At 42.0% G+C, this 23,915-nt stretch overlaps 1 protein-coding gene across 2 annotated transcripts in view; it reads left to right on the forward strand.

Moving 5' to 3' along the window:
* Nucleotides 1-23,915, forward strand: part of LOC309636679 (centrosomal protein of 78 kDa-like) — a 528,677-nt gene that overhangs the window by 52,431 nt on the left and 452,331 nt on the right. Inside the window, exon 5 of one of the 2 annotated variants that reach the window (XM_082410086.1) lies at nucleotides 90-3,401. The exons of the other annotated variant lie outside the window; for it this stretch is intronic. Coding sequence (XP_082266212.1) covers nucleotides 90-171 — 82 coding nt within the window. The 3' untranslated portion in view covers nucleotides 172-3,401. Of the gene's footprint in view, nucleotides 1-89; nucleotides 3,402-23,915 lie in introns of those variants that run through there. 2 annotated transcript variants of the gene reach the window in all.

Raw genomic sequence — 23,915 nt, forward strand, 5'->3', positions numbered from 1 at the left:
ATTCTGCATGCTCTTGTAAATCAGCAAAATATTCCATATATCATTTAAGGTGTCACTTACTTTTTAACTTCATTTTTCATTTCTAAAAGTCTTTCCAAACACAAAACAGATGTTGGAAAATGGTATATGGGAAGCTGCAGAGATGAAATAAGCATATTTCATTCAACATAAAGATGAATATCCAAACAACTTCTTCAGAGCCGAAAGTGTCCAAATCCACTGTCTTCATTTTGTAGTCAAGGCTTCCGGAAAAATATGCTAATGGATTCCTAATTACCCAAATGCCCCATATCTGTTTCAGTAAGTATCATTATATATTATGGAAATTTTTCTCAGTGACAGAGAAAGACATCCTGGCTGAACATCCCCCTGCCCGTGACACAGAGATAATGGTCTCAAGCTACCTTGAAGGCGTTGGAGCCCACTTTATCCATTACTAATATTAATGGAGGACAAAACTTAGTATTCTGTTTGCTCTGTATTTGTTAAATCACTTCTACCCTTCATTAAAATGGATGGCCCATAATTGAGTCTGTAGTGTGTGTATCATTGGAAACTGAACAAATTTTTGTTGCTTTTATTAATGTCATAGGTTTCTAGGGAGGGTCTACTCAATAACTAAGTCTAGTTTCACAGTTACAAATAAATTATAATGTAACTTTGAATAAATTAAGCTCATCATAAAGGAAGGATACTGATAGTTGCTACTACCCCTTCACTGAGGGGCTCTTGTAAAGCACTAAATAAAGTAACAGAGGTGTATATGCGTGCATATATTTTCAATGATATTTGTACACACTTAAAAAGAACTCTACGGAATGCATTATAAAATTCTTGATGCTGTGTGTCCCTAGTTCCCAGCTCTCTCATTAAAACTACTTAAATGAACAAAATCGTATCTATTAGGATAGCTATCAGAGTACTCCAAATACTACTTCTTGCAGTACCCTGTCCCAACACTTTGCCTTCCTCTTCCCATTAGTCCTCTATTCAGAAATCCCTGAGATTTGTTCATTAATTTATGAACATATTTCTTCATTCAGTCAAGAAAATTTATTGATCCCTTACCAAATTTCAGGCACCATTCTTCAGTATGTTTCATAGGCATGTTCAGGAAACACAACAGTGATTAACACAGATGAATATACCCTCTCTCGAGCTGAGGGGGGAGACAAAAGTAAAGAAGCAAATATAAAATCATAAGTATAAATATGTAAATAGAAATTAAATAAATGGATAGCATAACTAGTATATCAGGGAAGTGCTGGAGAAAAACAGCAAGCAAGGAAGGGAGATGGAGATTGTTAGCTGGTAGGAGGAGGCTGCAATCTGAAACTAAGTGAGCAATGAGGGCTTTCTGGGGAAGATAAAATTTAAGAGGGAGCAAGGTGCATATCTGGGAAGTGAATAGTACAAGCAGAGGGAACAGTCAGATGGAAAGCCAACGAGGCAAGAGTAGGCTTGGAGTATCCAAGGAGCAGAAAGGATGTCAGTGTGTGGAAAACAGAGCGAGCAAAGTGGAGAGGAGAATGAAACAGTCAGAGAGGAAACAGAGCCCCAGATTTCTAGGGCTGTGGAGGAACTTTGAGGACTTTGCTTTTTCTGTGAAGAAGCCATTGAAGAGATTTGAGTGACATGATCTGACATGTTTTAACAGGATCTGTCTGGATGCCATGTTGATTAGAGACTGTAGGAGAATAAGCACAAGCCCCAGAAGACCAATAGTTGATTCAAAGAAGTGATTACTCAAACATGGTCCCCCTCCTCAGTGAGGACGCAGAGCAGAAATCGGCAAATAATGGTCACATATCAAATCAGGCTCTCAGCCTGGATCTGTGTGACTGTGAGCTAATAATGGTTCTCAAGTTTAGAAAGCTTGTTGAAGAAGAAAGAGGAGGAGAAGCCCCAGAAACTGTATATGTCCCACAAAGCCTAAGATATTTAAAATCCAGAAAATGTTTTCCAACACCTGATGTAAAGCATGTGGCTGGTAGGAGGTGCTCAACAAAATTGGAAGAGGAATACATGAGTCAATTAGTTCCTGAAAACGTTGTAAAGTGATAGGTGTCAAGAAACATTTACGCCTTCACCCTTAACCTTCACAAATGATGCCATTTCCATTGAGCTATTGAAAAATATATTCTGGCTTTCAAAACAATAAACCAGAAGGCATTTTCTCACATAAGCAAGGTCATAAACAACTGTCAAGTAAAGTTGAAATAGCAACAAATCAAATAATAACAAAAAACATTTTTATAGATTTTTAAACCTTACAAAGCATTTTCATGTTCATTATCTAATTTAATCCTCAAATCAACTCCATGAGATAGTTATTATTTTCCCATTAGAAATGACCACATATTAAATCCTCAGTGATTGCTCAAAAAAAGCTGAAATCTTGAGTGTTACATCTATTAATGTCAAGGTTAGGTTTTTTTCCGATGGGAACACTGGATGCTAAAATCAACAGGTATTTTCAGCTCAAGATGGCAGACTAGGAAACATATTTACTTTCTGTTCCTCCTGAAAGCATATTTAAATAAAACTGTAGAAATACCAAAATTAATCAACCAATAAAAACCAAGACATTGTGGAAGTCATCAACCACAGAAAGATTTCAACACATTTCGAGAAGGCAAACAATGAAATGGAGGAGCCATGAATAAAATACTTAAGAAAAGACTACCCTAAGTAAGGTCTGCACAAAGTCAGTCAGCTTTTGCTGAGCTCTGGTTATAGTAAAAGGCAGAGGAAAGAAGAGGGGCTGAAAACAAGGAGATAAAAATCATTTTAGGAAAAAAAAGTTCATTTAATGAGCTCCAGGGAACACTCAGCCTGCTGCCATACTAACTCATGAATTACAATGGATTGTTGGTAAGCAAGACAAGAAAACAGGGAACAAACAAAACAAACAAAAATCAAGACATTGTTTCTTACTGAACTCTTCGCAAATGAGATCAAGGAGTTATGGTTCAATGCCACAGCTGTAAATCATTTCTGCTCTTGGAGAGGTTAGAAAGGGCTTATAATATTTACCCTTTTTTTTTTCAGACAGAATTTAGGTCTGAGCAAAACCTTTTGTGTCCTCCAACCCCAAAGTTTATTGGGGATGGAAGTCAAAATTTGCTGTGACATACCATAAAAAGAATCTCATGAGTAGAGGGTCAAACTAATTTTGGAATATATGAATTATGCCCAGTGTTATTTTCAATAGATCTAAACAAAAATATATAAACACATTTTTACTGATCTATATGATTCTGGGTTCTGAAATTTCTACATGTCACATGAGTGATACATAACACACAATGTCAGCCCCAGGAGAGAGAAAACACTCCAATGAAACAAGCCAAAGAAACAAGATTCAAAAAAGGTAAAATGATGTGTAGAGCAGGATTGTTCAATTCATTCCTGTCATGCTCCTGAATAACAACACGTTTCCCTTGTCTTAGACACACAAGAGTACGTCTCCTCTCTTGGGCATAAGAACCTCTAGAGTTACATATGTGTAGTAAAGTGTGGACCCAGCTGGCATACTCACAATGACCAAATTGTGTTGATCGTACTTTAAACCAAGACATTGCTCCACAATGAAGTTGCAATAAATGATATATTTGCTTTCTAGACATGAAGGAGATGCCTTACTGGATATACTCCAGGAAAGCCAGAGAAACTGGCTTCTAATCCATACGGAATAATTCACTGGTGAATTTCTTTCCGGATAGCCCATGATTTATCTATAATATAATCTTTACATATCTGGATCCTTCAAACTAGACAAAGGGAAAATCTGGGCTGCAAGTCTCACTTAGAAATGTAGGGATGGTGCTATGATGACAACTGGTGGTCCCTAACCTGTATCTTCTGAGATTAGAACCCAGTGTGGTGGATGACCAATTCATGCGTTGAACAAAAGAAGACCTCCTACACGGCAGTGTATCTGTTCGTTACAGGTATGGCACTTAGGGCTAAGTACCATAAGGACTACAAGAAAAAAAGAAAACAAAGTAACACATGAAGCATATATGATAAGGAGGCACCACAGTCCAGAGCACGAGCACTGGAATCACACAGGCTTGGTTCGAATCCCGGCTAAGCCACTACCATCTGTATACCCTGAAGAACAGTCGAAGGTTTAAATGTTGTTTCACCAAATTTCAAAAAAGAAGTGAAGAAAGAAACGATCTGCCAGGAAGGGACATCGTGGGGTTCAGAATCCAGTCGGATCAGGGCTCTGCATCTCCTGCACAGAAACCTTCGCCACCTAGCTCATGGTGATGCTGGCAGCTGAGCAGCCCTGGAGAAGGCGATCCTGTCTCCAGGCCTCGCAGAGAAGCTGAGGAGGCCCCCGGAGGAGGTGGCCCACACCCTGGCAAGCCCTGGGTGCCTCCTGCACTCAGCTCTGAGCAGGCTCTGGCCTCTGGGTCCCGTGGTGGGGAAGGGCTGGCCGATACATAAGCAGGGCTGAGGGGCCTGCAGAGCGGGTGCCCAGACAGGGTGAGCTCTGGAGGAGAAGGCTTCCACAGTCCCCAACAGTCTTCGCATGGCGGCCCATCCGGTGCCAAACACCTGCCACCTACAGCGAGAAGACGCAGCCACTAGAAAGTCCAGAAGGGGTCCGGCCCTTTGCTCTTGGGCCAGGGTATCTCCACGGACTAGGCTTGCACGTGCCCCTCGCCTCACCCCCCTGCCCCGCCCGCCCTTTCTCTGTGACAGGTACAATGGACATGTCACAGAGCCAGGCTGACCCGTCCACTGTCCACTGCGTGTTAGACCTCGAGAAGAGTTAGAAGCTAGGGAGAAGCTCTCCCACTTTCATTCTCTGCTCTCAGATCAGGCAGGCAGCAGCTCTGATATGGAAGATATGGACACCACACCTCCTACACAAGCTGTCATTTTCCATTCTGCTCCTGTTTTCCGCAGCACCCCATTTACGGCTTTGGCGGGCATCGGTTCTTCAGCAGGCAGCATCTCTGACCCCGAACCTATGGACACCACACCTCCTTCCCAGGCTGTCATTTTCCAGTCTGCCCCATCTCCAAGTAGAACCGCTACCCATTTCACACCGCTGTTCCAAGCTCTGGGAACACACCACCTAGTGGTAGCAATGCCTTTGCCCATGCCATGATTCATTTACCTGCAAAGCCGGCTAAGAGATAGACCAACACTTCAAAGTTATGACAGAATGTTGAGTAAGTTATACGCTTGGAATTTCATTTATTATTATTAACAAGCACAACTGTAGTGCTTAGACTATAACAAGTACTATTCTAAGTGCTTAGGAAATACTAACATTATTCCTCATAATCGCAACACTATAGGTAGGTAATATTCATAATATTCACCTTTTATGGGGGAAACTGAGACCCAGAAAGCTTGGATAGCTTGCCTAATGCCACACAGTAAGTAGATGGCAAAAACCCAGGATTAAAACCAAACCGTGTAGAGTTTCATCACTTTGCAGGGACACCGTATTATAAGTTGTGGTTAAGGAAGGGACAAATTGACAAAACTCTGAACTAAAAGGAGAATGGACAAAAGAGAAAATGAGTGATCCTAGAAACTAGAGAATATTTAGGTTCAGAAATTTCTGATGATGAGACCCGGAAGAACAACACATGGTTGGAATATCAACTTGTGTTAGTATCTGAATCCAGTGAGAAATGGCTTTATTTTCTGTAAAATTTAGAAAGGCCAGTTGGATGAAGATTAATGAACGAAAAAGTAGAAAGAAAAGAATAAGGTTCCTTAAGTTAGACACAACCACTTCCCTCTAAATACTAGGGGTGGGATCCTGTGGGAAAGGATGGATATCTCTCTACCAGGTTTGTCTCCTGGATGAACAAGGAGAAACATGGCAACCATTTTACTGGTTTTGATGAGCCCTCAAAACCAAGGCTGCAGTTTCCAAAAACGACCTAAGGTAGCATAACTACTGTGTGTCAGACATGCCACTAAGTGTGTTTGAGTCACCCATTTTAATTGGAAAAATAGTTCCTATGAGGTACGCATTAGTTCCCTATGGTTGCTGTAACAAATTACTACAAATGTGCTTGCCTAAAAAAAACATACTAATTTTCTTATGGTTCTGGAAGACAGAGGTCCAAAACCAGTTTCCCTGGGCTGAAACCAGGAGTTGACAGGGCCAACCATCCTCCTTCTAGAGGCTATAAGGGAGAATCTGTTTCCTTGCCAACATTCCTTGACTTCTGGCCACATCAATCCAACCACAACTTCATCATCACATTCTCTTTGGAGTAAAAATTCCCTCTGCCTCTCTCTTATGAGAACAGTAGTTGTTATAGTTGGGCCCGTCCAGGTACTCCAGGAGAATCTCCCCATCTCAAAACGCTTACTTTCATCCCATTGGCAAAGTCCCTTCTGCCAAATAAGGTGACCTTAACAGGTTCAGGAGAGTAGAATGTGGACATTTGGGGGCAATGGTATTATTCAGTCTACTATAAGGTAGATACAATTATCTTTCTCAGATGTAGGAAATGAAGTTTAGGGAAGTAGTTTGTCTCAGGTCTACAATTTCCAGAGTAAAGATTTAAATTCTACCAGTGAGACTTTAGGACACACTCTAAACAACTTTAATCTGTGTCTTTAACTACTGCATAATGCTTGGTAAAGAGTCACACTTAGGTAGCAAGACCCAATTGAATACAATACAAGTAATGTCTCCTCTTTCACTATGTTTTCCTGGTGTATTTATGAATCTTGCCCAGAGCAGAAGAGTTCAGAAAATTGTTATGCACGTTTACTAAGAGAAAGCATTCACTATTTGATGTGCACGGAGGAATGGAAGGCTTTTCAAAATAAAATAAAATATGCCACCAAATAGTCAAGTGTCACAGCAGAGGTAACCCCGTGGGAGTCATGAGGAGACTAAAATTATCTCCAATTGTGCATTTGAGAAAAGTTTCACTAAAGGCAGGTGTAGTTCCACCAAGCCCTACAGCACAAAAGTAGGAATTTCTGGAGCACGAGCTGTGCAGATCCTGAACTTCCTCTGGCGGTTTTAGCACCACTGCTACTCCCTTCCCCCCTTTGGCATGGTAGCAGAGGGCTTGCTAAAGACAAGAGATTCTGTGTGTTTGCATGTGCCCCTCGACCCACACATTGCCCTGCCTGCCTTTTCTCTGTGACAGGTAGAATGGACATGTCACAGAGCCAGGCTAAGCCTTCCATTGTCCAGTGTGTGCTAGAACTCGAGAGGAGTTAGATGTGAGGGAGAAACTCTCCCACTTTCACTCTTTGCTCTCAGATCAGGCAGACAGCAGCTCTGATATGGAAGCTATGGACATCACACCTCCTTCTCAGGCAGTCATTTACCATTCTTCTCCTGTTTCCCCCAGCACCCCATTTACGGCTTTGGCGGGCATCGGTACTTCAACAGGCAGCACCTCTGACCCCGAACCTATGGACACCACACCTCCTTCCCAGGCTGTCATTTTCCAGTCTGTCCCATCTCTAAGGAGAACCACTTCCCATTTCACAGTGTTGTTCCAAGTTCTGGGAACACACCACCCAGTAGTAGCAATGCCTCAGCCCATGCCTCGACTCATTTACCTGCAATGCCAGTAAACAGATAGACCAAGACTTCAAAGTTATGACAGAAATTTGAGTAAGTTGTACGGTTGGAATTTCATTTATTATTATTAACAAGCACAACTGTAGACCTTAGAGTATAACAAGTACGATTCTAAGTGCTTAGCAAATATTAACTCCCTTCTTCCTCATAATGGCAACCCTATAGCTATGTAATATTCATAAGATTCAACTTTTTGGGGGGAAACTGAGGCCCAGAGAGGATGGATAGCTAGCCTAATGCCACAGAGTAAGTAGGTTGCAAAAACGCAGGATTAATCGCAGATCACTCAGACTTTCATCCCTTTGCTGTGTTACCATAATATAAGTTGTGGTTAGGGAAGGCACTAAATTACAAGACTCTGAACTTAAAGGAGAAGGGATAAATGAGAAAATGCGTTATCCTAGAAACTAGAGAAGATTTAGGCTCAGAAATTTCTGATGATGAGACCCGGAAGAAGAAGAACTTTGTTGGAATATTAACTTGGGGTAGTATCAGAATCCATAGAGAAATGGTTTTGTTTTCTGTAAAATTTAGGAAGGCCAGTTGGATGAAGATTAATGAACGAAAAAGTAGAAAGAAAAGAATAAGGTGCCTTAAGTGAGACATACCGCTTCTTTCTAAGTACTAGGTGTGGGGTAGTGTGAGTAAGGATAGATCTCTCTCTAACAGGTTTGTCCCCAGGATGAACAAGGAGAAACATGGCAACCATTGTATTGGTTTTTATGATCCCTCAAAATCAAGGCTTCTGTTTCCAAGAACGACCTATGGTAGCATAACTACTATGTGTCAGACATGCCACTAAGTGTGTTTCCAGTCACACATTTTTTTTTTAACATCTTTATTGAAGTATAATTGCTTTACAATAGTGTGTTAGTTTCTGCTTTAAAACAAAGTGAATCAGTTATACATATACATATGTTCCCATATCTCTTCCCTCTTGCATCTCCCTCCCTCCCACCCTCCCTATTCCACCCCTCTAGGTGGTCACAAAGCACCGAGCTGATCTCCCTGTGCTATGCGGCTGCTTCCCACTAGCTATCTATTTTACATTTGGTAGTATATATATGTCCATGACACTCTCTCACCCTGTCACATCTCACCCCTCCCCCTCCCCATATCCTCAAGTCCATTCTTTAGTAGGTCTGTGTCTTTATTCCAATCTTGCCACTAGGTTCTTCATGGCCTTTTTATTTTTTCCCTTAGATTCCATATATATGTGTTAGCATACTGTATTTGTTTTTCTCTTTCTGACTTACTTCACTCTGTATGAAAGACTCTGACTCCATCCACCTCATTACAAATACCTCCATTTCATTTCTTTTTATGGCTGAGTAATATTCCATTGTATATATGTGCCACATCTTCTTTATCCATTCATCCGATGATGGACACTTTGGTTGCTTCCATGTCCTGGCTATTGTAAATAGAGCTGCAATGAACATTTTGGTACATGACTCTTTTTGAACTATGGTTTTCTCAGGGTATATGCCCAGTAGTGGGATTGCTGGGTCGTATGGTAGTTCTATTTTTAGTTTTTTAAGGAACCTCCATACTGTTCTCCATAGTGGCTGTATCAATTTACATTCCCACCAACAGTGCAAGAGGGTTCCCTTTTCTCCACACCCTCTCCAGCATTTATTGTTTCTAGATTTTTTGATGATGGCCATTCTGACCGGTGTGAGATGATACCTCATTGTAGTTTTGATTTGCATTTCTCTAATGATTAATGATGTCGAGCATTCTTTCATCTGTCTGTTGACCATCTGTATATCTTCTTTGGAGAAATGTCTGTTTAGGTCTTCTGCCCATTTTTGGATTGGGTTGTTTGTTTTTTTGTTATTGAGCTGCATGAGCTGCTTATAAATCTTGGAGATTAATCCTTTGTCAGTTGCTTCATTTGCAAATGGTTTCTCCCATTCTGAGGGTTGTCTTTTGGTCTTGTTTATGATTTCCTTTGCTGTGCAAAAGCTTTTAAGTTTCATTAGGTCCCATTTGTTTATTTGTGTTCTTATTTCCATTGCTCTAGGATCTGGGTCAAAAAGGATCTTGCTGCAATTTATGTCATAGAGTGTTCTGCCTATGTTTTCCTCTAAGAGTTTGATAGTGTCTGGCTTAGCATTTAGGTCTTTAATCCATTTTGAGTTTATTTTTGTGTATGGTGTCAGGGAGTGTTCTAGTTTCATACCTTTACATGTACCTGTCCAATTTTCCCAGCACCACTTATTGAAGAGGCTGTCTTTTCTCCACTGTATATGCTTGCCTCCTTTATCAAAGATAAGGTGACCATATGCGCGTGGGTTTATCTCTGGGCTTTCTATCCTGTTCCATTGATCTATATTTCTGTTTTTGTGCCGGTACCAAGCTGTCTTGATTACTGTAGCTTTGTAATATAGTCTGAAGTCAGGGAGCCTGATTCCTCCAGCTCCATTTTTCGTTCTCAAGATTGCTTTGGCTATTCGGGGTCTTTTGTGTCTCCATACAAATTGTGAAATTTTTTGTTCTAGTTCTGTGAAAAATGCCTGTGGTAGTTTGATAGGGATTGCATTGAATCTGTATATTGCTTTGGGTAGTAGAGTCATTTTCACAATGTTGATTCTTCCAATCCAAGAACATGGTATATCTCTCCATCTATTTGTATCATCTTTAATTTCTTTCATCAGTGTCCTATAATTTTCTGCATACAGGTCTTTTGTCTCCTTAGGTAGGTTTATTCCTAGATATTTTATTCTTTTTGTTGCAATGGTAAACGGGAGTGTTTTCTAAATTTCACTTTCAGATTTTTCATCATTAGTATGTAGGAATGCAAGAGACTTCTGTGCATTAATTTTGTATCCTGCTACTTTACCAAATTCATTGATTAGCTCTAGTACTTTTCTAGTGGCAGTTTTAGGATTCTCTATGTATAGTATCATGTCATCTGCAAACAATGATAGCTTTACTTCTTCTTTTCTGATTTGGATTCCTTTTATTTCTTTTTCTTCTCTGATTGCTGTGGCTAACACTTCCAAAACTATGTTGAATAATAGTGGTGAGAGTGGGCAACCTTGTCTTGTTCCTGATCTTAGTGAAAATGGTTTCAGTTTTTCACCATTGAGGACAATGTTGGCTGTGGGTTTGTCATATATGGCCTTTATTATGTTGAGGAAAGTTCCCTCTATGCCTACTTTCTGCAGGGCTTTTATCATAAATGGGTGTTGAATTTTGTCGAAAGCTTTCTCTGCCTCTATTGAGAGGATCATATGGTTTTTCTCCTTCAGTTTGTTAATATGATGTATCACGTTGTTTGATTTGCATATATTGAAGAATCCTTGCATTCCTGGAATAAACCCCACTTGATCATGGTGTATAATCCTTTTAATATGCTGTTGGATTCTGTTTGCTAGTATTTTGTTGAGGATTTTTGCATCTATGTTCATCAGTGATATTGGCCTGTAGTTTTCTTTCTTTGTGACATCTTTGTCTGGTTTTGGTATCAGGGTGATGGTGGCCTCATAGAATGAGTTGGGAAATGATCCTCCCTCTGCAATATTTTGGAAGAGTTTGAGAAGGATAGGTGTTAGCTCTTCTCTAAATGTTTGATAGAATTCGCCTGTGAAGCCATCTGGTCCTGGGCTTTTGTTTGTTGGAAGATTTTAAATCACAGTTTCAATTTCAGTGCTTGTGATTGGTCTGTTCATATTTTCTCTTTCTTCCTGGTTCAGTCTCGGTAGGTTGTGCATTTCTAAGAATCTGTCCATTTCTTCCAAGTTGTCCATTTTATTGGCAAAGAGTTGCTTGTAGTAATCTCTCATGATCGTTTGTATTTCTGCAGTGTCAGTGGTTACTTCTCCTTTTTCATTTCTAATTCTATTGATTTGAGTCTTCTCCCTTTTTCTCTTGATGAGTCTGGCTAATGGTTTGTCAATTTTGTTTATCTTCTCGAAGAACCAGCTTTTAGTTTCATTGATTTTTGCGATTGTTTCCTTCATTTCTTTTTCATTTATTTCTGATCTGATCCTTATGATTTCTTTCCTTCTGCTACCTTTGGGGTTTTTTTTGCTCTTCTTTCTCTAATTGCTTTAGGTGCAAGGTTAGGTTGTTTATTCGAGATGTTTCCTGTTTCTTGATGTAGGCTTGTATTGCTATAAGCTTCCCTCTTAGAACTGCTTTTGCTGCATCCCATAGGTTTTGGGTCGTCGTGTCTCCATTGTCATTTGTTTCTAGGTATTTTTTGATTTCCCCTTTGATTTCTTCAATGATCACTTCGTTATTAAGTAGTGTATTGTGTAGCCTCCATGTGTTTGTATTTTTTACAGATCTTTTCCTGTAATTGATATCTAGTCTCATAGCATTGTGGTCAGAAAAGATACTTGATATGATTTCAATTTTCTTAAATTTACCAAGGCTTGATTTGTGACCCAAGATATGATCTATCCTGGAGAATGTTCCATGAGCACTTGAGAAAAATGTGTATTCTGTTGTTTTTGGGTGGAATGTCCTATAAATATCTATTAAGTCCATCTTGTTTAATGTATCATTTAAAGCTTGTGTTTCCTTATTTATTTTCATTTTGGATGATCTGTCCATTGGTGAAAGTGGGGTGTTAAAGTCCCCTAGTATGATTGTGTTACTGTCGATTTCCCCTTTTAAGGCTGTTAGTATTTGCCTTATGTATTGAGGTGCTCCTATGTTGGGTGCATAAATATTTACAATTGTTATACCTTCCTCTTGGATTGATCCCTTGATCATTATACAGTGTCCTTCTTTGTCTCTTGTAATAGTCTTTATTTTAAAGTCTATTTTGTCTGATATGAGAATTGTTACTCCAGCTTTCTTTTGATTTCCATTTGCATGGAATATCTTTTTCCATCCCCTCACTTTCAGTCTGTGTGTGTCTCTAGGTCTGAAGTGGGTCTCTTGTAGACAGCATATATACGGGTCTTGTTTTTGTATCCAATCAGCCAGTCTGTGTCTTTTGGTGGGAGCATTTAATCCATTTACATTTAAAGTAATTATTGATATGTATGTTACTATTCCCATTTTCTTAAATGTTTCGGGTTTGTTGTTGTAGGTGTTTTCCTTCTCTTGTGTTTCTTGCCTCGAGAAGTTCCTTTAATATTTGTTGCAAAGCTGGTTTGGTGGTGCTGAACTCTCTCAGCTTTTGCTTGTCTGTAAAGGTTTTAATTTCTCCATCAAATCTGAATGAGATCCTTGCTGGGTAGAGTAACCTTGGTTGTAGGTTTTTCTCCTTCATCACTTTAAGTATATCCTGCCACTCCCTTCTGGCTTGCAGAGTTTCCGCTGAAAGGTCAGCTGTTAACCTTATGGGGATTCCCTTGTGTGTTATTTGTTGTTTTTCCCTTGCTGCTTTTAATATGTTTTCTTTATATTTAATTTTTGATAGTTTGATTAACATGCGTCTTGGTGTGTTTCTCCTTGGATTTATCCTATATGGGACTCTCTGTGCTTCCAGGACTTGATTAACTATTTCCTTTCCCATATTAGGGAAGTTTTCAACTATAATCTCTTCAAATGTTTTCTCAGTCCCTTTCTTTTTCTCTTCTTCTTCTGGGATCCCTATAATTCGAATGTTGGTGCGTTTAATGTTGTCCCAGAGGTCTCTGAGACTGTCCTCAGTTCTTTTCATTCTTTTTTCTTTATTCTGCTCTGCAGTAGTTATTTCCACTATTTTATCTTCCAGGTCACTTATCCGTTCTTCTGCCTCAGTTACTCTGCTATTGATCCCATCTAGAGTATTTTTAATTTCATTTATTGTGTTTTTCATCATTGCTTGGTTCCTCTTTAGTTCTTCTACATCCTTGTTAAATGTTTCTCGCATTTTGTCTATTCTGTTTCCAAGATTTTGGATCATCTTTACTATCATTATTCTGAATTCTTTTTCAGGTAGATTGCCTATTTCCTCTTCATTTGTTAGGCCTGGTGTGTTTTGACCCTGCTCCTTCATCTGCTGTGTGTTTTTTTGTCTTCTCATTTTACTTATCTTACTGTGTTTGGGGTCTCCTTGTCACAGGCTGCAGGTTCATAGTTCCCGTTGTTTTTGGTATCTGTCCCCAGTAGCTAAGGTTGGTTCAGTGGGTTGTGTAGGCTTCCTGGTGGAGGGGACTAGTGCCTGTGTTCTGGTGGATGAGGTTGGATCTTGTCTTTCTGGTGGGCACGTCCAGGTCTGGTGGTGTGTTTTGGGGTGTCTGTGGCCTTATTATGATTTTAGGCAGCCTCTCTGCTAATGGATGGGGCTATGTTCCTGTCTTCCTAGTTGTTTGCATAGGGTGTCCAGCACTGTAGCTTGCTGGTCTTTGAGTGAAGCTGGGTCTTGATGTTGAGATGGAGATCTCTGAGAGATTTTCACCGTTTGGTATTACGTGGAGCTGGAAGGTCTCTTGTGGACCAGTGTCCTGAAGTTGGCTCTCCCACCTCAGAGGCACAGCTCTGATGCCTGGCTGGAGCACCAAGAGCCTTTCATCCACACAGCTCAGAGTATAAGGGAGAAAAAAATAAGAAAGAAAGAAAGAGAATAAAATAAAATAAAATAAAGCTATTATAATAAAAAATAAGAAAAAAGTTATTAAGAGTAAATGTATTCAGAAAAAATTTTTTTTTAATTTTTAAAGATAGATTTATTAATTTTTGATAATAAAAATAAGAAAAAAATTATTAAGAAAAAAATTTATTAACAATTTTTTTAATTTTTTAAAATAAAAAATATGAAAAAACTTATTAAAAATTTTTTCTAATTTCTAAAAATAAGGAAAAAAATATTAAGAAAACATTTTTTAGGAAAAAAGTTTCTTTTAAGTAAAAAAAAAAAAAAAAAAAAAGGACCGACCTAACCCTACGACTAATGGTGAAAGCAAAGCTATACAGACAAAATCTCACCCAGAAGCATACACATATCCACTCACAAAAAAAGGAAAAGGGGAAAAATTAATATATCCTGCTCCCAAAGTCCACCTCTTGAATTTGGGATGATTCGTTGTCTATTCAGGTATTCAACAGATGCAGGCACATCAAGTTGTTTGTGGAGCTTTAATCCACTGCTTCTGAGGCTGCTGGGAGAGATTTCCCTTTCTCTTCTTTGTTCTTACAGCTCCCGGGGTTCAGCTTTGGATTTGGACCCGCCTCTGCATGTAGGTCGCCTGAGGGCGTCTGTTCCCCGCCCAGATAGAACGGGGTTAAAGGAGCAACTGCTTCTGGGGCTCTGGCTCACTCAGGCCAGGGGGAGGGAACGGTACGGATGTGGGGTGAGCCTGTGGCGGCAGAGGCCGGCGTGATGTTGCAGCAGCCTGAGGTGTGCCATGCGTTCTCCCGGGGAAGTTGTCCCCGGACCACGGGAGCCCGGCAGCGGCGAGCTGCACCGGCTCCCGGGAGGGGCGGTGTGGAGAGTGACCTGCGCTCACACACAGGCTTCTTGGTGGTGGCAGCAGCAGCTCTAGCATCTCCTGCCCGTTTCTGGGGTCCACGCTGATAACCACGGCTCGCACCCGCCTCTGGGATCCACGCTGATAGCCACGGTTCATGCCCATCTCTGGAGCTCGTTTAGGTGGCGCTCTGAATCCCCTCTCCTTGCGCGCCGCGAAACAAAGAGGCAAGAAAAAGTCTCTTGCCTCTTCGGCGGCTGCAGGCTTTTTCTCGGGCTCCCTCCCAGCTAGCTGTGGCGCACTAGCCCCCCTCAGGCTGTGTCATGCCGCCAGCCCCAGTCCTCTCCCTGCGATCTGACCGAAGCCCGAGCCTCAGCTCCCAGCCCCCGCCCGCCCCAGCGGGGGAGCAGAGAAGCCTCTCGGGCTGGTGAGTGCAGGTCGTCACCGCTCCTCTGTGCGGGAATCTCTCCGTTTTTCCCTCTGCGCCCCTGATGCTGAGGGATCCGTGCTGATAGCCATGGCTCGCGCCTGCCTCTGGGGTCCGCGCTGATAGCTGCGGCTCGCGCCCGTCTCTGGAGTTCGTTAAGGCGGCGCTCTGAATCCCCTCTCCTTGCGCACCACGAAAAAAAGAGGGAAGAAAAAGTCTCTTGCCTCTTCGGCAGCTGCAGACTTTTTCCCGGACTCCCTCCCAGCTAGCACCAAAGCCCGAGCCTCAGCTCCCAGCCCTGCCTGACCCGGCGGATGAGCAGACAAGCCTCTCGGGCTGGTGAGTGCTACTCAGGACCGATCCTCCGTGTGGGAATCTCTCCGCTTTGCCCTCCGCACCACTGTGGCTGCACTCTCCTCCGTGGCTCTGAAGCTTCCCCCCTCTGCCACCCACAGTCTCTGCCCACGAAGGGGCTTCCTAGTGTGTGGAAACCTTTCCTCCTTCACGGCTCCCTCTTACTGGCACAGGTCCTGTCCCTATTCTTTTGTCTCTGTTATTTCTTTTTTCTTTTGCCCTACTGAACTACGTGGGGATTTTCTTGCCTTTTGGGAGGTCTGACGTCTTCTGCCAGCGTTCAGTAGGTGTTCTGTAGGAGCAGTTCCACGTGTAGATGTGTTTCTACTGTACCTGTGGGAAGGAAGATGTCTCCACGTCTTACTCTTCCGCCATCTTGCTCCTCCCTCCAGTCACACATTTTAATTGGAGAAATAGTTCCTATGAGGTACGCATTAGTTCCCTATGGTTGCTGTTACAAATTAGTACAAAAGTGCTTGCTTAAAACAAACACATTTATTTTCTTATGGTTCTGGAAGACAGAGGTCCAAAACCAGTTTCCCTGGCTGAAACCAGGAGTTGACAGGGACATCCATCCTCCTTCTAGAGGGTCTAGGGGAGAATCTGTTTCCTTGCCAGCATTCCTTGACTTCTGGCCACATCAATCCAACCACAACCTCATCATCACATTCTCTTTGGAGTAAAAATTCCCTCTGCCTCTCTCTTACGAGAACACTAGTGGCTATAATTGTGCCCATCCAGGTAGTCCAGGAGAATGTCCCCATCTCAAAACCCTTACTTTCATCCCATTGGCAAAGTCCCTTCTGCCAAATAAGGTGACATTCAGAGGTTCTGGAGAGTAGAATGTGGACATTTGGGGGCAATGGTATTATTCAGTCTACTACAAAGTAGTTACTATTATCTTTCTCAGATGTAGGAAATGAAGTTTAGGGAAGTAGTTTGTCTCAGGTCTACAATTTCCAGAGTAGAGATTGAAATTCTGAGAGTGAGACTTTAGGACACACTCTAACAACTTTAATCTGTGTCCTTAACTACTACATAATCCTTGGTTAAGAGTCACACTTAGGTATCAAGACCCAATTGAATACACCACCACAAGTACTGTCTCTTCTTTCCCTATGTTTGCCTGGTGTATTTATGAATCTTGCCCAGAGCAGAAGAGTTCAGAAAATTGTTATGCATGTTTACGAAGAGAAAGCATTTATTGTTTGATGTGCACGGAGTAATGGAAGGCTTTTTAAAATAAAATAAAATATGCCACCAAATAGTCAAGTGTCACAACAGAGGTTACCCCGTGTGAATCATGAGAAGACTAAAATTATTTCCAATTATGCAGGTGAGAAAAGTTTCACTAAAGGTTGGTGTGATTCAGCCAAGCCCTACAGCCCAGAAGTAGGAATTTGTGGAGCAGGGGCCGTGCAGATGCTGAACTTCCTCTGGCTGTTCTACCACCACTGCTACTCCCTCCCCCACTTTGGCATGGGAGCAGAGGGCATACTAAAGACAACAGATTCTGTGTGTTTGCATGTGTTCCCCGCCCCACCCCCTGCCCCACAATCCCTTTCTCTCTGACTGGTACAATATACATGTCACAGATCCACGCTGAGCTGTCCAGGGTCCAGTGCGTGCTAGACCTCGAGAGGAGTTAGAAGCTAGGGAAAAGCTCTCCAAATGTCAATCTCTGCTCTCAGATCAGGCAGGCAGCATCTGTGATATGCAAGTTATGGAAACCACATCTTCTCAGACTGTCATTTTCCATTCTGCCCCTGTTTTCCCCAGCACCACATTTACGGCTTTAGCGCACATCATTGCTTCAGCAGGCAGCATCTCTTACCCCGAACCTATAGACACCACACCTCCTTCCCAGGCTGTCATTTTCCTTTCTGCTCCTTTTTTCCTCAGCAACCCATTTACGGCTTTGAGGGGCATCGGTGCTTCAGCATGCAGCACCTCTGACACCAAAGATATGGACACCACAACTCCTTACCAGGCGGTCATTTTCCAGTCTGCCCCATCTCCAAGTAGAACCACTACCCATTTCACACCGCTGTTCCAAGTTCTGGCAACACACCACCTAGTGGTAGCAATGCCTCAGCCTATGCCTGGACTCATTTATCTGCAATGCTGGCCAACAGAGAGACCCACACTTCAAAGTTAGGACAGAAAGTTGAATAAGTTATATGCTTGGAATTTCATTTATTATTATTAACAAGCACAACTGTAGTGCTTAGACTATCACAAGTACTTTTCTAAGTGCTTATCAAATATTAACTCACTTATTCCTCATTATGGCAACCTTATAGGTAGGAAATATTCGCAATATTCACCTGTTTTGGGGGAAACTGAGGCCCAGAGAAGTTGAATAGCTTGCCTAATGTCACACAGTATGTAAGTAGGTGGCAAAAAACAAGGATTAAAATCAGACCGTCTGGACTTTCTTCACTTTGTTGTGTCATCTTATTATAAGATGTGGTTAAGGAAGGGACTAAAAGGACAAGACTCAATTAAAAGGAGAAGGGAGAAATGAGAAAATGGGTGACCCTAGAATGCAGATAAGATTTAGGCTTAGAAATTTCTGGTGATGAGACCCGGAAGAAAAAGCACTTGGTTGGAATATTATGTTGGGGTAGTATCTGAATCCACTGGGAAAGGGTTTTTTTTTTTCTGTAAAATTTAGAAAGGCCAGTTGGATGTAGATTAATGAACAAAAGAGTAGAAAGGAAAAGAAGACGGTGCCTTAAGTGAGACATAACCACTTCCCTCTAAAAAAGAGGGGTGGGGTCCTGTGGGAAAGGATGGAGCTCTCTCTATCAGGTTTGTCACCAGGATGAACAAGGCGGAACGTGGCAACCATTGTACTGGTTTTGATAATCCCTCAAAACCAAGTGTTCAGTTTCCAAATACGACCTACGGTAGCATAAATACTGTCTGTCAGACATGCCACTAAGTGCGTTTCCAGTCACACATTTTAATTGGAGAAATAGTTCCTATGACGTAAGCATTAGTTCCCTATGGTGGCTGTAAAAGATTACTACAAATGTGTTTGCTTAAAAGAAACACACTTATTTTCTTATGGTTCTGGAAGACAGAGGTCCAAAGCCAGGTTCCCTGGGCTGAAACCAGGAGTTGACAGAACCATCATCATCCTTCTAGAGGATCTAAGGGAGAATCTGTTCCCTTGCCAGCATTCCTTGACTTCTGGCAACATCAGTCCAATCCCAATTTCATCATCACATTCCCTTTGGAATAAAAGCTCCCTCTGCCTCCCTCTTAGTAGAACACCAGTGGTTATAGTTGGGCCCGTCCATGGAGTCGAGGAGAATCTCCCCATCTCAAAACCCCTACTTTCATCGCATGGCAAAATCCATTCTGCCATTTAAGGTGACATTCACAGGTTCTGGAGAGTAGAATGTGGACATTTCGGAGCGATGGTATTATTCAGTCTACTACAAGGTAGATACTATTATCTTTCTCAGATGTAGCAAATGAAGTTTAGGGAAGGAGTTTTTCTCAGGTCTACAATTTCCAGAATAGAGATTTACATTCTATCAGTGAGACTTTAGGACACACTCTAAACAACTTTAATCTGTGTCCTTAACTACTGCATAATCCTCGGTTAAGAGTGACACTTAGGTATCAAGACCCAATTGAATACAACACAAGTACTGTCTCCCCATTCACTATGTCAGCCTGGTGTATTTATGAAACTTACCCAGAGCAGAAGAGTTCAGAAAATCATTATGCACGTTTACTAAGAGAAAGCAGTTACTGTTTGATGTGCAGGGAGTAAGGAAAGACTTTTTAAAATAAACTAAAATATGCCACCAAATAGTCAAGTGTCACAACAGAGGTAACGCCGTGGGAGTCATGAGGAGACTAAAATTATCTCCAATTGTGCATTTGAGAACAGTTTCACTAAAGGCAGGTGTAGTTCAGCCAAGCCCTACAGCACAGAAGCAGGAATTTGTGGCACAAGGGCCTTGCAGATCCTGAATTTATTCTGGCTGTTTTAGAACCACTGCTACTCCATCCCCCACTTTGGCATGGTAACAGAGGGCTTACTAAAGACAAGAGATTCTGTGTGTTTGCATCTACCCTCTCCCCACCCCGTGCCCCGCCAACCTTTCTCTGTGACAGGTACAATGGACTTGTCACAGAGCCAGGCTGAGACGCCCAGTGTCCATTCTGTGCTAGACCTCGAGAAGAGTTAGAAGCTAGGGAGAAGCTCTCCCACTTTCACTCTCTGCTCTCAGATCACGCAGGCAGCAGCTCTGATACGGAAGCTATGGACACAACACTTTCTTCCCAGGTTGTCATTTCCATTCTGCTCCTGTTTTCCCCAGCACCTCATTTACGGCTTTGGCAGGCATAGGTGCTTCAGCATGCAGCACCTCTGATCCCGAAACTATGGACATCACACCTCCTTCCCAGCCGGTCATTTTCCATTCTGCTCCTGTTTTCCCCAGCACCTCATTTACGGCTTTGGCGGGCATAGGTGCTTCAGCATGCAGCACCTCTAACCCCGAACCTATGGACACCACACCTCCTTAGCAGGCTGTTATTTTAAAGTCTGCCTCGTCTCTAAGTAGAACCACTACCCATTTCACACCGCTGTTCCAAGTTCTGGCAACACACCACCTAGTGGTAGCAACGTCTCAGCCCATGCCTTGACTCATTTACCTGCAACGCCGGCCAACAGATAGACCCACACTTCAAAGTTAGGTCAAAAAGTTGAGTAACTTATATGCTTGGAATTTTATTTATTATTATAAACAAGCACAACTGTAGTGGTTAGACTATAACAATAACTATGCTAAGTGCTTAGCAAATATTAACTCACTTATTCCTCATAACGGCAACTTTATAGGTAGGAAATATTCATAATATTCACCTGTTCTAGGAGAAACTGAGGCCCAGGGAAGTTGAATAGCTTGCCAAATGCCACACAGTATGTAAGTAGGTGGCAAAATCTAAGAATTAAAATCAGACCGTCTAGACTTTCATCACTTTGTTGTGTCGTGTCACCTTAATATAAGTTGTGGTTAGGGAAGGGATTAAATGGACAAGACTCTGAACTAAAAGGAGGAGGGAGAAATGAGAAAATGAGTGATCCTAGAAAGTAGATACGATTTAGGCACAGAAATTTCTGGTGATGAGACCCAGATGAACAAGAACTTGGTTGGAATATTAACTTGGGGTAGTATCTGAATCCATTGGGAAATGTTTGGTTTTCTGTAAAACTTTGAAAGGCCAGTTGGATGAAGATTAATGAACAAAAAAGGAGAAAGGAAAAGAACACTGTGCCTTACGTGAAACATAACCACTTCCGTCTAAGAACTAGGGATGGGGTCCTGTGGGAAAGGATGGAGCTCTCTCTACCAGGTTTGTCACCAGGATGAACAAGGAGAAACATGGCAACCATTGTACTGGTTTGGATGATCCCTGAAAATCAAGGCTTCAGTTTCCAAGAACGACCTACGGTAGCATAACTACTGTGTGCCAGACATGCCACTAAGTGTGTCTCCAGTCACACATTAATTGAGGAAATAGTTCCTATGAGGTACGCATTAGTTCCCTATGCTTGCTGTAACAAATTACTACAAATGGGCTAGCTTAAAACAAACACACATATTCTCTTAAGGTTCTGGAAGACAGAGATCCAAAACCGGTTTCCCTGGGCTGAAACCAGGAGTTGACAGGACCATCATCATCCTTCTAGAGGATGTAAGGGAGAATCTGTTTCCTTGCCAGCATTCCTTGACTTCTGACCACATCAGTCCAACACCAACTTCAACATCACATTCCGTTTGGAGTAAAAATTCCCTCTGCCTCCCTCTTAGTAGAACACCAGTGGTTATAGTTGGGCCAGTCCAGGAAGTCGAAGAGAATCTCCCCATCTCAAAACCCTTACTTTCATTCCATTGGCAAGGTCCCTTCTGCCATTTAAGGTGACATTCACAGCTTTTGGAGAGTAGAATGTGGACATTTGGGGGCAATGGTATCATTCAGTCTACTACAAATTAGATACTATCATCTTTCGCAGACGTTGCCAATGAACTTTAGGGAAGGAGTTTGTGTCAGGTCTACAATTTCCAGAGTAGAGATTTACATTCTATCAGTGAGACTTTAGGACACACTCTAAACAACTTTAATCTGTGTCCTTAACTACTGCATAATCCTCGGTTAAGAGTGACACTTAGGTATCAAGACCCAATTGAATACAACACAAGTACTGTCTCCTCTTTCACTATGTTTGCCTGGTGTATTTATGAATCTTGCGCAGAGCAGAAGATTTCAGAAAATCGTTATGCACGTTTACTAAGACAAAGCATTTACTGTTTGATGTGCAGGGAGTAAGGGAAGGCTTTTTAAAATAAACTAAAATATGCCACCAAATAGTCAAGTGTCACAACAGAGGTAACCCCGTGGGAGTCATGAGGAGACTAAAATTATCTCCAATTGTGCATTTGAGAAAAGTTTCACTAAAGGCAGGTGTAGTTCAGCCAAGCCCTACAGCACAGAAGTAGCAATTTGTGGAGCAAGGGCCTTGAAGATCCTGAACTTCCTCTGGCTGTTTTAGCACCACTGCTACTCCCTCCCCCACTTTGGCATGGTAGCATTGGGCTTACTAAAGACAAGAGATTCTGTGTGTTTGCATGTGACCCCCGCCCCACCCCCCGCCCCGCCCACCCTTTCTCTGTGACAGGTACAATGGACATATCACAGAGCCAGGCTGAGCCGCCCAGTGTCCAGTGCGGGCTAGACCTCGAGAGGAGTTAGAAGCTACGGAGAAGCTCTCCCACTTTCATTCTCTGCTCTCAGATCAGGCAGGCAGGGTCTCTGACACGGAAGCTATGGACACCACACCTCCTTCCCAGGCTGTCATTTTTCATTCTTCTCCTGTTTTCCCCAGCACCCCATTTACGGCTTTGGCGGGCATCGATGCTTCAGCAGGCAGCAGCACTGACCCCGAAACTATGGAAACCACACATCCTTCACATGCTGGTATCTTCCAGTCTGCCTAGTCTCCAAGTAGAACCACTATCCATTTCACACCGCTGTTCCAAGTTCTGACAACACACCACCTAGTGGTAGCAATGCCTCAGCCCATGCCTTGACTTATTTACCTGCAACGCCGGCCAACCGATAGACCCACACTTCAAAGTTAGGACAGAAAGTTGAGTAAGTTATATGCTTGGAATTTCATTTATTATTCTTAACAAGCACAACTGTAGTGCTTAGACTATCACAGGTAATATTCTAGGTGTTTATCAAATAATAACTCACTTATTCCTCATAATGGCTAGCTTATAGGTAAGAAATATTCATAATAATCACCTGTTTTGGGGGAAACTGAGGCCCGGAGAAGTTGAATAGCTTGCCTAATGCCATACAGTATGTAAGTAGCTGGCAAAAACCAAGGATTAAAATCAGACCGTCTAGACTTTCATCACTTTGTTGTGTCATCTTATTATAAGATGTGGTTAACGAAGGGACTAAATGGACAAGACTGAATTAAAAGGAGAAGGGAGAAATGAGAAAATGAGTGACCCTAGAATGTAGATAAGACTTAGGCTCAGAAATTTCTGGTGATGTGACCCAGATGAACAAGAACTTGGTTGGAATATTAACTTGGGGTAGTATCTGAATCCATTGGGAAATGGTTGGGTTTTCTGTAAAATTTTGAAAGGCCAGTTGCATGAAGATTAATGAACAAAAAAGTAGAAAGGAAAAGAATATTGTGCCTTACGTGAGACATAACCACTTCCGCCTAAGATCTAGGGGTGTGGTCCTTTGTGAAAGGATGGAGCTCTCTCTACCATGTTTGTCACCAGGATGAACAAGGAGAAACATGGCAACCATTATACTGGTTTTGATGATCGCTGAAAACCATGGCTTCAGTTGCCAAGAACGACCCACGGTAGCATAACTATTGTGTGTCAGACATGCCACTAAGTGTGTTTACAGTCACACATTTAATTGAGCAAATAGTTTCTATGATGTACGCATTTCTTCCCTATGCTAACTGTAACCAATTACTACAAATGTGCTTGCTTAAAACAAAGACACATTTTCTTATGGTTCTGGAAGACAGAGGTCCAAAACCAGTTTCACTGGTCTGAAACCAGGGGTTGACAGGGCCATCATAATCCTTCTAGAGGATGTAAGGGAGAATCTGTTTCCT

This window comes from Balaenoptera physalus, assembly GCF_965194825.1.
Source record: "Balaenoptera physalus genome assembly, chromosome: 10".
NCBI classification, from domain to species: Eukaryota; Metazoa; Chordata; class Mammalia; order Artiodactyla; family Balaenopteridae; genus Balaenoptera; species Balaenoptera physalus.